The following is a 15,136-nucleotide window of genomic DNA, read 5'->3' on the forward strand; positions in this document are numbered from 1 at the left end:
ACAAGAGCAGGTTAGAGGCTGGAAATTCTGTGGAAGTAACTCGCCCCCTGATTCCCCAAAGCCTATGCATCATCTCCAAGGCACAAGTCAGGAGTGTGATGGAATGCCATTCACTTGTGTATGTAGCTCCAATAACGCTCAAGAAGCTCAACACCATCCAGAACAAAGCAGCCCGCTTGTTGGCACGCCATCAACAACCTTAAACATTCACTCCCTTCTGTCACCGAGGGGCAGCAGTGTGTACTATCTACAAGATGCACTGCAGCAACTTTCAGTACATCCAGGTGCAGTCCCAGTAATGCCCACCATTAATGGCAGCGCTGCTGAGCTGCTGGCAGGTCTTGGGAGGCAGGCCACCATCCTTAACAGAGACGGCAGCTCCAGTGGCTGCCACCAACAAAATAAGGCCCTGGGTCTCACCACCTGCCAAAGCGATGTTGACCTCCTGCTTTCAGTCCCAAGGACGGGACTTTGCCGCCTCTGCAAACCTCAGCTCTTCATCACAATAATATCACCGTATCACCTGCTCAGATATCACTGCGCCTATTCTTCCTCCCTAAATACAATGTTTTTTTTATTAAGAAAAGTGTAGGCCAGGCTCCTTTGGCTTACTGGATAAATGGTAGCATGGGACTAAACTGGAAAGGTCCCAGGGTTTTTATGGGGGTTGGATTGAAGACAGTCCAGTTGGCATGGTGCCATCGGGCTAGAGAGAATCACTTAGCTCAGGATCCAGCTTATGATCACAATTCGGGAACTCTTTAAAAAAAGTTGTATGTGTATCACACCTTTAGTGACCTCTTTAATGCCCCAAAATGCTTTACAGCAAACAGTCATTGTTGTAATTCAACTGATTAACCAACAACATGTGAGTCAGGAATACCCTCATTAGTTGTACCGATTGACCCTGTAACTTAGAGAAAAATGTGTGTCAAGTGAAGATCTAATTTCTCTTGGCCCCAGATGTCGTAAAGCTTTTCCAGCATTTACTGGCAAGAATCGCACATGAAGAACGGCAAGTTGGCCAAGGTACATTAGAGCCATCATTGCCTTTGGAACTGTAGCCCAACATGATTCACTGCCTTGAGAAGGGAAGAGATATGAGCAGGAAATATAGTTTTAAAAAGTTGAAAAATAACACCAAGAAGTCAGCATAGGAAAATAATTCTAAGTTCCTCAATTTATCATTTTCCTTAAATATCCACTTTACGTGCCTTGCAAGGGAATAGCAGTTTAATTTAAACCACCACACTTTTAATCAGGTATACATAAAATACCAGATACATTGGCTGGACTCTGTGCTGTGAATAACCATTACTTCCAAATGCAGATTACAGTTTACTGTAAGGTTTCTTAAAATTCATATAGAAGATCAGAGTCATTTTAACAACCTTATTTTGTAATATTCTATTGAAATTATAGCTTAAATAATAACTGAGAAATAACTTTCTCACGAGTGGCTAATTCTTTGAGCCACACAGCTGTTTCTCAGCATATTCAGCTTCATTGTGTATTCTAAAAATTGTCTTTTTTAACCCTCTCTCCAATTTTCTTCCTTTCTTGAAGGCACTGACCCATACTGGTCAATTTCACAGATGCTGGATACCCTCTGGTGTCTTTCCCAAGTCCTTTTCCTTGCATACAATCCTAGGTATTGAGAGTTGCCAGCTCTTTGACTGCATTGAGCATCATAGCTGAGCTAGTCCTTGTCTTTACATGGCACGAAAGTATCAGGAATCAATGTAAAGGAGCAGGATCCCTTTCTGATGTTTCCCATCGCCAGATTTGTGTGTCAGTTTGTACATGAACCAAAGCTTTACACTAAGCTATTGTGCTGTTTCAAAAGAGTAGACCATGACACAAAAAGCATCTGTGTCAACAAAAGCACTTGGAGTAAGACAGTTCTTTGGAAAATAAGGCTTCATATGTTTTTGTTTTCTTTTTGCCGTGTACAAGCTCCTCGCTATACATAAGCATGACTAGGTGAGGGGCCTAATACAGGGGAATTTTTGATGCAGTTTCACTACCTATGTAGCAATAGAGATAGGGCAGGAGTACAGGAGATTACAATTCAGGAGAGGCAGCTTGATCAAAAGAGAAGATTGCCGTCAACATTTTCCTTGCGCGTTCTCTCAATCAGTCAGTGTAACTTTTGCAGAATTAGAGAAACCCCAGATACTATGTAAACAGGATTTTTGTCTAAATTACAGGGTCAATCAGGAAGACCAATGAGGATATTCCTGACTCACATGTTGTCGGTTAATCTGTTGAATTACAACAGTGACTGTTGGCTGTAAAGCATTTTGGAGCATTAAAGAGGCCATTAAAGGTGTAATATACACACAACTTTTTTTTTTGCTCTGCTGTCTTCACCTTCCTTCAAAAACTATATTTAAATTGATTCTTAAGAGACTCAGAATCATTCTGGCACAGAAGGAGGCCTTTCAACCCATCAATCCATGCTGCTCTCTGTGGAGCAATCCAATACAATCATCCCTGTTCTATCCTGTAGGCAGTACGTTTATTTCCCTCACGTGCCCGTCCAATTTCCTGCAAGTGCCTCTTAATTCTTTTTGCCAATTATTGTTTTTAAAAACTTACCATCTCGAGGCTGATTTTTTCTTTTACAAAATGGAAGGACATGGCACTATCTGTACATTTGGATGCTAACCTGGGACTTTTTTTAAAAAAAAGGTCTAAGTTCACCTTGGAACTGTCAACAAGCAGGCCTCTTTCAAGAAATCACCTGACCTTTATGGTGCTTGAGGAAGATCTGGTTGTTTGTTTTGAACAGCAATCAACTTTAATTGAAGGGGAGAAGTAACTGAAAAGGCAAAGTTTGATAACTTGCTGGAAATCACGTGGAAGAGAGAAGAACACTTAAATTGGGAACCTACTGGTTTTGGAGGCAGTCTTGTTGAGGAAGAAGCTGAGGAAGGAAGACAACCCTAACTGGCTCTCTCTCTCCACCTTGCATGCAATTGTGTGTGGCTATCAACCCTCAGCCAGAGAACCCTCATCTGAGTCTAACTGTCTGCATTCCGACCTGCAAAGCTGAGACCAGTTAGTCAGAACGTCCAGACATTCACCAGGACCAGTGGCCCGTCTTCACACGAGGGAACTCCAGGTTGACAGCATCGAGACCCTGCGAACTTTATCCTTCATTTTATGACGCCCATCCTCTAAAGCCCATCTCTGCAGAGAGACTCTATCTGTTTGTCCTTTGTTTGTCTGTGTATGTGTGTGTGTCTGTGTGTGTGCTGGGGGAATTCTTTATGAAGAGATAGTTATACTTCCCGATTACAATTGTGTGTTAACCGGTACTTGTTAAAAAGAAGTTTCATTTTATAATAAACAATCGTTCTGAGTTTATTGAAAGAAGCCTGGTTGAAGACTCTTTTATTCTGGGCACCAGTAGGGAAAATAAACGATTAGCTATTTTGGTGAGAAAACTAAACTTCTAAATTAATACTTCAACTTGCGGAGTAGTGGGGCTAAATCATATGTGCACTCCTCCCATCCTGTCCATAACAATATCCTGACACCCTTTCATGAATAAGGACATCACATTGGCCACTCTCCAATCCTCTGGCACTTTTCTTCATTGTTGCTAGGTCAAAATCCTGGAACTCCCTCCCTGACAGCACTGTGAGTATACCTACACCACATGGACTGCAATGGTTCAAGAAGGCAGTTCACCAGCATCTTCTCAAGGGCAATTAGGGATGGACATTAAATGCTAGCCTAGCCAGCAATGTCCACATCCCATGAATGAAGTTAAAAAAACCTAGACCTTGGTGTACTGGGCACAATTTCACAATTTGCGGATGATTCAAAACTTGGAAGCATCGTGAACTGTGAGAAGGATAGTGTAGAACCTCAAAAGGACATAGACAGGTTGGTGGAATGGGTGAACAAGTGGCAGACTCAGTTCAATGCAGAGAAATATGAAGCAATTCATTTTGGTAGGAAGAACATGAAGAGGCTAAAATAAAGGGTACAACTCTAAAGTGGGTGCAGGAACAGAGGGACCTGGGTGAATATGTGTATAAATCATTGAAGGTGGCCCAGGGCAGGTTGAGAGTGTGGTTAATAAAGCATGCAGTATCCCAGGCTATAATAATAAGGGCATAGAGTACAAGAGCAAGGAGGTTATGTTGAACTTGTGTAAGACAGTAGCTCGATCTCAGCTGGAGCATCCAGTTCTGTGTGACGCACTTTAGGAAAGACATGAAGGTGCTGAAGAGATTGCAGAAAAGATTCATGGGAATGGTTCAAGGGATGAGGAACCTCAGTTATGAAGATAGATTTGAGAAGTTAGGACTGTTTTCCTTGGGTGAAGAGAAGGTTGAGAGGAGATTTGATAGAGATATTCAAAATCATGAAGGGTCTAGACAGAGTAGCTAGGGAGAAACTGTTCCCATCCATGAGAGGATTGGGAACAAGAGAGCAAAGATTTAAAATAATTGGCTAAGGAGCAAAAGCAGAATGAGAAAAAAACTTTAATGCAGTGAGTGGTTGGGGTCTGGAATGTACTGCCTGAGGGTGTGGTGGAGGCAGGTTCAATCGAAGCATTCAAAAGGGAATTAGACTGTTATCTGAAAAGGAAGAATGTGCAGGGTTACAGGGGGAAGGCGGGAGAATGGCACTAAGTGAGCTGATCATTTGGAGAACTGGTGCAGACGTGACGGGCCAGATGGGCTCCTTCTGCACTGTGTAACAATTCTGTGATTCTACCAATATTTTTTCAGCATCTTCTTCCTTAGTAAAAACTAATACAGAGAACTCATTTGGTATTCCAACCTTGCCTCTAAGCATATATCTTTGTCCCTAATAGGCCCCACCCCACCTACTACTACCCATTTACTATTTATTTGCTGGAAGAAGATTTTGAAGTTCCCTTTTATGTTAACTGGCCATTTATTTGGATTATCTATTTCGCAGTTGTATTTTCCTCTTCACTTCCCATCTCAACTTATTCTTATTTGGCCTGGTTCTCACTTGAAGACATGGATCAGACACTCTCTTTTTTGTTTCATCATATTCTCTGGGCCAGATTTTGAAATGCTGGTGGGCTGGGGACCTGGTGTGGGTACGATTTGAAAATTACGGTCTGGGAGGTCATCTAAGGATCCTGGAGGGAGTGAGGGTAGGAGGAATGGGGAACTCACTTGCCATCAATCAACAGCCCATTAAGCTTCTTTAGGAACTTGTTAAGGGGACAGGGTGTTCAGGAGTGCAGTTTTTAAAGCTGATTTCAGCAAAGCCAAACATTCTGGTGAACGTTAGTGGACAGCTGTTGGATTCCCCACAGGGTGAATGTTATGGAGCCCCTAGGGTAATCTGCACCAGAATGTGTGCATTACCTCAGTTTGGCTTGGCTGCCTTCACTGTCATGCTTTTAACCTCCTGGCCTTCTGAGGAGCTGCAGGCTGTCTTTGGCCAGGCAGAGGCAGGGCTCAAAATGGCTGCCGTCTTCTTTTGCTGCTGGTACCAGGCAGGCAGCTCCCCTCTCTTGGAGGCACTCAGTTCCACTAATTGTACTTGTACCTGCCCAGTTAGAGTAGTTGCATTCAATTTGTGTTTGCAAAACAGTTGAGGCATGTAGTCCCGACCCGGAATTCATCCGAGTTTCGGTTTCCTGACTCCGCTTTGAAATCAGCCTCCCTATCTCCCTCATCATACAAGGAGCTCTGGCTTTTATAAAGGTAAAACCCTTACCTTTTGCTTTTGTTGGTACCTATCCTGTACCTGAAACATCACCTCCTTAAAGATCATCCATTTTCCATTACAGTTTTTCCTGTCAATCCTCGATTCCATTTTTTTCCTGGCTAGATCCTCTCTCATCTCATTGAAGTTAGCCCTCTTCCAATTTAAAAGTTCTGCTTAAGATTGTTCCTTGCTTTTCTCCATTGCTAATTTAAACCTTATAAAATGACGACCACTCTTCCCCCGCCCCCCCCTCACCCCACCCCCCCAACACACCCCGAAAGACTCTTGGTTCACTTGGTGTACCTCGTTCTCCAGCACCAATTCCAACAATGTCTCCTTCCTAGTTGCACCAAGAACATACTGGTCAAGAAAGTTCTCCTGAACATATTTCAGAAATTCCTCTGCTTCCTTACCCTTTACTTTAACATTATCCCAATCAATATTTGGATAATTCAAGTCCTCCAAATAGCCATCTAGTTCTTGCACATCTTTGTGATTTCCCTGCAGATTTGCTTCTCTATCTCAATTTTTTGGAGGCCTATAGTATACCCTAAATAGCGTGACCATAACCATTTTGCTTCTCAACTCTAAACAAGTGGATTCTGCCTCTGCTCCGTCGAGGACATCCCCTCTTTCCAACACTGCAATGTCTTCCCTAATTAGTACTGCCATCTCACCTCCCTTTTATCTTTCCCTTTCTTTTATGAACGCTTTGTATCCTAGCATAATAAGCATCCAGTCCTCTATACTTTTAAACCATGTTTTGGTTATTGCCACATCATATTTCCACATGGCTATTTGTGATTGGAGCTTACCAACCTTCTTCACCACACTGTGTGTTTACCTATGTGCATTCTCAACCTTTCTTTGTATTCCTTGTAGTCATTCTTAGTCAGCTTCTTTTTTGTCTACTATTCAACAGTCTTACTGTTTTACAACTACAACAACTTATATTTATATAGCGTCTTTAACGTAATAAAATGTTCCAAGCACATTGGTCCCAGTCCTGTTGAGCAGGTGCATCTTGCCCTAGAGCTGATCCCAAAGTCCCAAGATTCTGACGCTCTCCCTCCTGCACTATGCCTCAAGCCATTTCTACTCTTTCTACTCTCACTTGCAAGTGGAAGTAATCCAGAGATTACTACTTTCAAGGTTCTACTTTTTAACTTCCTCCCTAGTTCCTGAAAATGTAACTGTAGGACCTCAATACCTGCTCTCTCTCTGTCATTGGCACTGAAATGTATCACAACTTCTCGCTCACTGCCTGTCCCCGTCAGAATATTCTGCAACTTCTCCATGATGTCCTTTACCCTGGTACCAGGGAAGCAACACATGATAAAAGTTACAGAAATGCTTATTTGTCCCCCTAACTATGGAATCTCTTAAATTGACTGCATTTCTGACCTTTGCTGTTCCCTCCTATGTATTCCATTGTCCATTGGTGTTATCATCTGGACTGCACTCCTTCAAGGAGTTGTCACTCCCAAAGTTGAGAGCGGCACATATCCCAAAGACCCCTGTGGCTCCTTCCTCCTCCTACTCTTCTGGATGGCCACCCATCTACTATACTGAACTCTCCTTGTGGGATGGAGAGGTGTGGGATGGCCACCTCCTGGATTGTATGATCTAGGAAACTATCATCCTCCCTGATGCTCCGTAGTTACTCCAGCTGCCTCGCAAGCTTGGATATCCTGAGCTCGAACTCGAGCAGTTGGAGACACTTCCTACACACGTGGTCCCCCAAGTCACATGAAGTGTCCTGAAGCTCCCACATGAGAGTGGTGAGGAGGAGGGAATTTTAGTGCGTGAGACCAAAGTGCATATAAATGCAGTGTTGCCTGTCTGTGTTCCCGCCCAAATTGATTGTTGCTCCTAATGATTTGGCATGTGTCTTTTATAAAAGTTGCTAAAAAGAAACTACTCATAATTTGGAACAAATTTACAGTCGGACACAAAAATTGAACAGCAATAGTTTGTGTACAATATGGATAAATTACCCACTAGTTTGAGAGTAGCTTTTGAGGTTTGGCACATTTTTTCCTAATACAGGGATATTTTTGTGGTAATTCACTTCAGAATGCTTGATTCTCTCTCTCTGTCTTTGATTGCAAAAAGTGAAAAAAAGAATTCATAACATGCACAAGTTCACCCCAACACAATTTCTGATGTTATATTTAATGCATTTTTTTCTTGCTATATAGCCCAAAAAATGGAATAATCTCCTGCCCGTTTTTAAATATATATACTTCACGTCTTTTCTACAAACCCACATGATTTGCATATGCGAAATAAAAGATTGAAATATATTTTTCCATCCCTGTTAAGAGTCGGTATTTTAGAGGGAAACTCGGGCATTAACACTGATTTATACAATGTGCTCAGAGTATTACAAAGATTAAAAACAGATGAGGGAGACTATTCTTCTCACATTCCACAGCTCTTCGGCCAGAATTACAGCGAACAAACTGTAGAACCTTTGTGGAAATTCACTCCTTCATATTCTTGTAGCTAAACTGCTGATATTGCACACATGGCTCTGAGTTTCACTTATATCCTGATGGTGTGTGTTAGTTTAGTTTTAAGTCTCAGTGATGGCACTCTCTCCACTGAATCAGAAGGTTGTGGTATTGAAGGCCCAATCGAGGCCTTAGCACATAATCTGGACATAAGCTTCCATTCAGTACTGACGGAGTGCTGCATTGTCTTTCAGATGAGACAGTAAACCAAGTTACTACTTCCTAGTTTAGATGGATCTAAAAGTAACCATGGTAGTATTTGAAAAAGAGCAGGGAATTTTCCTAGAGTCCTAAATAATATTGTTCCCTTAATCAATTCCATCATAAACAGACTAACCATTCATTTATCCCATTTTGACAGCCACATTTTTCTACATAACAATCATTTTAAAAGTAATTCGTTGGTTGTGAAGTGTTTTGGGACATCCTAATGTTGTGATAATGCTATATTCTTTTTGTATATTATTCAGTCTGAGGGGATTTATCACACCCTTTCATTCTGGGCATTAAATTTACAAATTCTCTGTGTTTAATCTTCTCCTGTTTTCAGTAAGACAAAATTTGTTGTAGTATGCACTTGTCAATGCATTAAGTCTGTTTCATTTTTGTTCCATTTCAGATATTAGATGAGGAGTCCTTATGACAAATATGAGCTGGGCCTTCTTAACACGTCTTCTTGAAGAAATCCACAATCATTCCACCTTTGTTGGCAAGGTATGGCTGACGGTGCTGATTATATTCCGCATCGTGCTAACTGCGGTTGGAGGAGAGTCCATATATTCTGATGAGCAGAGCAAATTTGTCTGTAACACCAAACAGCCTGGGTGTGAGAATGTCTGCTATGATGCATTTGCACCTCTTTCCCACGTGAGATTCTGGGTTTTTCAGATCATCATGATATCAACCCCATCTGTGATGTACCTTGGCTATGCCATCCATAAGATTGCTAGATCCACTGAAGAAGAAAAGAACAAATTCTTCAAGAAGAAGAAACTACCAACTGTACGATGGCAAGCCCACCATAATTCAGAACAGACAGGGGATGAAGATGAGGAAGAGCCAATGATCTATGATGAAACAGAAAGTGAAAAAAAAGAAGCCAGTAACCATCAAAAACACGATGGGAGACGACGCATCTTGCAAGAAGGTCTGATGAAAATGTATGTTTTCCAGTTGATTTTCAGAGCTATGTTTGAAGTGGCTTTCCTCCTGGGACAATATTTTCTGTATGGATTTGAAGTTGACCCATCGTATGTCTGTACTAGACATCCCTGTCCTCACACTGTGGACTGCTTTGTCTCAAGGCCTACAGAGAAGACAGTCTTCCTCATTGTAATGTACGTAGTCAGTTGCCTTTGCCTGATTCTTAATATCTGTGAAATGTTCCATCTGGGCTTTGGAACCATCAGAGATACCATACGAAGCAAACGACGTAACCAGAGCAACATGCGACCTTTACCTTACCATTATCCTCGGAACATTCCGTCATCACCACCAGGGTACAATCTGGTGGTCAAATCGGACAAGTCCACCAAGGTTCCAAATGGCCTTGTGGCTCATGAGCAAAACTTAGCAAATGTAGCCCAAGAGCAACAGTCCACTAGTCCAGATGACAACATTCCACCTGACTTGGCCAGGCTCCACAAGCACTTGAAAGATGCCCAGGAGCAGTTAGACATTGCATTTCAGAGTTATAACAGCCAAGAGAATGCACAGAAATCCAGGACCAGCAGCCCAGCATCAGGAGGCACTGTAGCAGAGCAAAACCGTGTCAACACTGCTCATGAGAAACAGGGTGCTAAGCCCAAACCTGGTTCAGAGAAAGGCAGCTCCAGTAGCAAATCTGGAGATGGAAAAACATCTGTTTGGATTTAACTTGTGTTTCTATTCAATTAAGTTTACAATGGTCCTTTTAAGAAAAAGACAATAGCCGCTTTCTGCACATTTTACTACAATCTGCTTTCTCTTAGATAACCAATGTGATAACAATTTGGCACTTTGGGTTATAAGAGTAGACAAGGCAACCAGCATGAAATCTTGATCGATGATGGTGCAAATCGGAGAATTCAATACTGGATGCCTGATTTGCAGTGTTCCTGGTTTCTAGCCGTCAAAATCAATGACTGGAAAGTTGAGAGGCCCATAAATCAGACACACAAATCTTTTTACCAATCATCTGATCTGTAGTCCCATTAAAAAAGGTGCTGTGCTGGGCTCATTGTGCTGTCCCTCTCAACTCTTCGTAAACCACTAGGAGTCTACTTGTACTCAACATCAAAATATCATAAACGTCTAGAGTTATATGTACTAAGGATACATGTTTTTGTAGTGACAGAGATTACAGATGTCTTCATTTGAAAATTTAAGTAGTTGTCTGGCCACTATTCTTCACTTTTACCTGATTATTTATGTGCCTACTACACAGGAAACAAGCCATTGACTCCAGTATGGCTACAAAGAATACGCTGCACTAGTCGTTTTATTTTCTAGTCCAATTTCTTTTAGTAGCCATTTCACCTTATGATAATGGGTGAGTTCAAAATGTCAGGACTTTAACTGACAACTGTAAAGGGAAATATAAACACGGAAATGCATTACAGAAGACGTGCTTCCTGTCAAGTCAAATTGTTCTGTTGTCCTTTGTCTTGCTACAGAAAGTTTCCCCATCTCATACTCTGTTGCCCTTTTTCAGATCCAAAATCTAAGACATTTTCAGGTTGCATTGTTCTGGACTCATTTTCTGTAGGCTTTGTACATTTATTTTCCCTTGTCAAAATTATCTCACGTTATTGTGAACATTTTATAGATATAATAGTTTCCTTTAAAAAAAATCTAATGTAGCTTAACTAATTTTACAAAAGCTATACATTCTTGTCTTAAAAGGCCTGTGGAAGAAGGGAAATTTGAGATGTTGCCCAAGGAATGTCAGGAAGTGTTTGTGTAGAGACATTTGCAGACTGGACCTTCTCATCTTTGTGATTAAGGCAAAAGGTGCGAGGAAAATTACATCGAAAGGTGTTGATGGGCGGTGGGGTGGAGGGGGCGGTGTGGGAAGTGCAGCTATTTTTCAAAAAAAAAAGGCAGACTAGTTAAAATTCCAAGGAAAGTTGCCATTGCCTTAAAATGCTATTACAGAATTTTGGTTCTGCAGCATGCTTTTACACAAAATGGTGTTGGTAAGCAAAGTACATTGACCCTAATTCCAATGCATCTACTGACTGATTTGTATGTTGCATTTGAAAATTAAAGCTTATGCCACACTACACTTCGGCCTCAAGTGACAGTACAAACTATGCACAGAACAAGTGTCATTGTTTCCTGTTCCAACCACCCATCCAACAGTGTGCAACAAATCTGAATCATTTAAAAATTAACCTGGAAGATTTGAAATTCCGTTGCAAAAATCTTTCATTAGAAACAGAAAATGTTTGAAATGCACAGCAGGTCGATCGTAAAATTTTACAGAACGAAAGAACGCACTTGCACTGGCTCTACCTAGTTCCATTCCCAGTACCAGATGTTCAAAGTGTGATCCTTCATCAGAATTCATAACAATATTGTGAAAGCAAATTAGAAACAACATTATAGATAAACAGGCAAAAATAAGTTATGGCAGCATGACTCTTTTAGGTTCAAAAATCTAGTAAATTGCCCTGGGGCTTGGGTAGGAGACTAGTCAGCTTTTGGAAGTTACTGGTGGAATCGATCAGGATAAATTACATCTCTTCCTCCTAATTGAATCCCATGTGTAATATCCACACAATGATATTTTTTAGCAAGGAGTCATATTGGACACATGTTTTTCCTGTAAACAGCGATGCATTTGTTTACCAAATTATCCTCCGCTGGCTTCCAGATGGATTTATGTCACTTGCTCCTAAGTGTCCTCACACATTCCATTGACGCAATTAGTAATTTTGCAGGATTACCTAGCTTTATCTTGATGGGAGTACCTGACTTCTATTCCTTCCCCTTCCTTCATTTTGTTGAAGGAGTTGGTTTTCCCTTAAAGTATACCCACAGCAATACAACTGAGATCAGAAACCCAGTAGATAGCAGGATTGTACCTGCTCCCACCAGTGTTCAGTTCTGTCCATGGGCAGCTGAATGTAATGGTTTAGCTTGCAAAAAAAATCAAACACTGGCATTTTCAGGCCTTCCAATTTACCAATAATGTTGATGTATTTAGATTGTTTTTGCAGGAAAAAATTTCTACATGTTACACCAGTCTGTTCTCAGTTTATCACAGTCCACGATACAATGTATGTTACTGCTTTTCAATCCCAATTCAAAAATTTTTATATTTCAGTTATTGATTATTAAATGCATTGTTCCTTCACTCCTCTCCGCAGCTGATATCACAACATGATTGTTCCTAATCAGACAGCCAGGCCTGTGTATAATGTAGCTAACTTGTCCTTTTTAGAAGCGGATTGACCAGCTGTGTTTTTCCAACACTTTGCATTTTTATTTCTGATTACCGGCATTGTTTATTTTTTAAATCTACGCCAATATTTATTGATTGAAAGATAAATGTTGTCCTTTAAGTGCCCGCCCGTGATAGTGGGACAGTGGATGGGCTGAATGGAAAGACATGCTCAGAACAGCTGGTTTATGGCCCCTGAACAATGGTCATCACATCACAAATGTGAATCGGCAATAAGTCATCCAGTTGATTTTATCATGCGCTCTGAACCTTATTTTCCAGTACAATGAAAATCAGGATCAATCTATTTGCTTGTTTGGCACTTGTGGTATAGACTAGTGTCACTGTTTTTTGTTAACACATTCTTTCTACTAAGTGCCTTAGCTGATGAAAATAGAATTTAAGTTCCTGAGATGTAATTTTTTATTATGAAAAATGACAGTACATAACAGTAACTGCATTCTTAGATCTAGAGTAATTGCATTTATATTATGAAAAGAATTGTTTATATGTCATGAGATTTTTAAAAGGAATCTGAACTCAATGGCTTAGTTAACTATTTCTAGCTCAGATTTTATTTTTCCCAGTATGCAGTAATCCTCTCTGATATTAGACACAAATGCTGGAAATGCACAACAGGTTGATCAAGATCTGAAAGAAGGAGATTAATATTTTAGGTAAGACTTGCAGTGCGTTCACAGCATTTCATGTTTCAGATGTCCAACATTTTGTAGTTTTTAAAAATATATATAAATGTTATCTTTATAATGTGTATTTGTACATATCTGCACATGTTGAATTGTAGGTTACCCAAAAGTGGAGGTGAGCAACCCACAATATATGCTACGGCCAGCCTGGGATAAGAATTTTGGTGGATACCTGAAGGAGCTATAAACCGAAAACTATTCTTTGTAATATTAGCACACAGACACTTTGCACTTTCGTATAACACTCCTTTGTCTGCTCTTTTTAATTAGCTACTGCCTCTGATTAGACAGTGGAGTGTTATAAAAATGCATTAAACATCCATACGCTGACATTGCAAAGAATGATATCTGGGCTACAGAGGATAGGTAATGAGAACCCATGGGATGTATCTCAAGTGAACAAAATTGATAACTGAGTGAGCACTGTCACAAGCTATAAATTTTGTATCAGATAGCTCCTTGTCCTCTACTCTTTTGTTCACAGTGGCTGACATTTTTCCACTTCTGCGATCCCTAGACCACCGGTGAGCTATGAAAATGTAACCTCAGTCATCGTGTCTTGGAGAATTAAAATTAGGGCACCTCACAGACCAGAAGGACCTAGAGTAAAAGGTTAGTCTATGCTAAACTAGTTTACCTATTGATGCAATAATTGGCCTCAGCATCCCAGGGCTTGGGAAGGAGAAAAATCAAGTTGGGGTGTCTTTGCTAATCACTGTTGAATAATCTCTACTGCAAAGCACATGTGTGCATGCATGAGTGAGAACCGGATTGGACTCAACTCTAATCCACTCTGTAATTGAATAATATACTGTATATTATTCAGATAGTAAACCTCACTATCTAGGTTTATCTATCTGTAATGATTAGCTGAGTGATGTTCTGGAAGATAACCCACACTCATGGAACCATACATGAACACGATTAGAAGATGGTGGGTGAATTAAAACCGTAAAAGTTAATGTAACTGTTTTCAAATAGGAAATGAACTTTTTTTATTCATTCATGGTATGTTGTTAGTGCAGGCAAGGAGAGCATTTACTTCCAAAGCATAATTTCCCTCAACTGAGTTGCTTCTAGGCTAGTTCAGAGGGCAGTTAAAAGAGTCAACCATATTGTTGTGGGTCGGAGTCACATATAGGCCAGACTGGGTAAGGACAGCAGAGTTCCTTCTGTAAAGGACTAATAATGAACCAGACTGATGTGTGGATTGCAGAGAGGTCACTGTAAAACGTCTATTTTTTTTTTCTCTCAGAGTATTCACTCCCAGTCTGAAACACTCGAAGTGTGGAATATATTTAATACAACTGAGATGTGGTATAAGTCAATTCCCCAGTTCCACTGCACATTTTCAAGCAATAAAGGAATGTGAGATTCTTGAGGAACCCTTTTTTTTTAGCAAACCACTTATTTATATCAGGAGCTGGCATGGTTATATTTTTCCTACAAAAACAAAAGGAAATAATAGGACCATACTGTCGTCCATTCATTGGAAGAAGAATTAAGGTGGACAATTTGCTACTGAAAAGGAATGGTTCATTGGGCTGGTAATAGTTAAGCACTTGAGCTACTGACAGAGACATTTACATCAGTGATACACTATTGACCAGATCGTGTTGATAATTAAATGCAGTAGCGGCTGGTACAAAATAATAAGAGTATGAAATCAAACTACAGCAGAAAGCCCTTTATGCGCTGTAGTTGGGGAATGTAGTTGACTTGAAAAGAGGCATTTGGCACTTAAGACCTACTGTAAGTAATATGTGTGATAACAC

At 40.5% G+C, this 15,136-nt stretch overlaps 1 protein-coding gene across 4 annotated transcripts in view; it reads left to right on the forward strand.

Annotated features, from left to right (window-relative positions):
• Positions 1-12,152, forward strand: part of gjc2 (gap junction protein gamma 2) — a 109,369-nt gene extending 97,217 nt beyond the window's left edge. For 3 of the 4 annotated variants that reach the window (XM_078536675.1, XM_078536683.1, XM_078536677.1), the window contains exon 2: positions 8,848-12,152. In XM_078536675.1, coding sequence (XP_078392801.1) covers positions 8,868-10,103 — 1,236 coding nt within the window. In that variant the 5' untranslated portion in view covers positions 8,848-8,867 and the 3' untranslated portion in view covers positions 10,104-12,152. Of the gene's footprint in view, positions 1-3,005; positions 3,186-8,847 lie in introns of those variants that run through there. The other variant, XR_013575275.1, reaches the window with a different exon arrangement.
• The last annotated feature ends 2,984 nt before the right edge of the window (positions 12,153-15,136 follow it).

The sequence above is a fragment of the Cetorhinus maximus genome, chromosome 3 (genome assembly GCF_964194155.1).
Source record: "Cetorhinus maximus chromosome 3, sCetMax3.hap1.1, whole genome shotgun sequence".
NCBI lineage: Eukaryota > Metazoa > Chordata > Chondrichthyes > Lamniformes > Cetorhinidae > Cetorhinus > Cetorhinus maximus.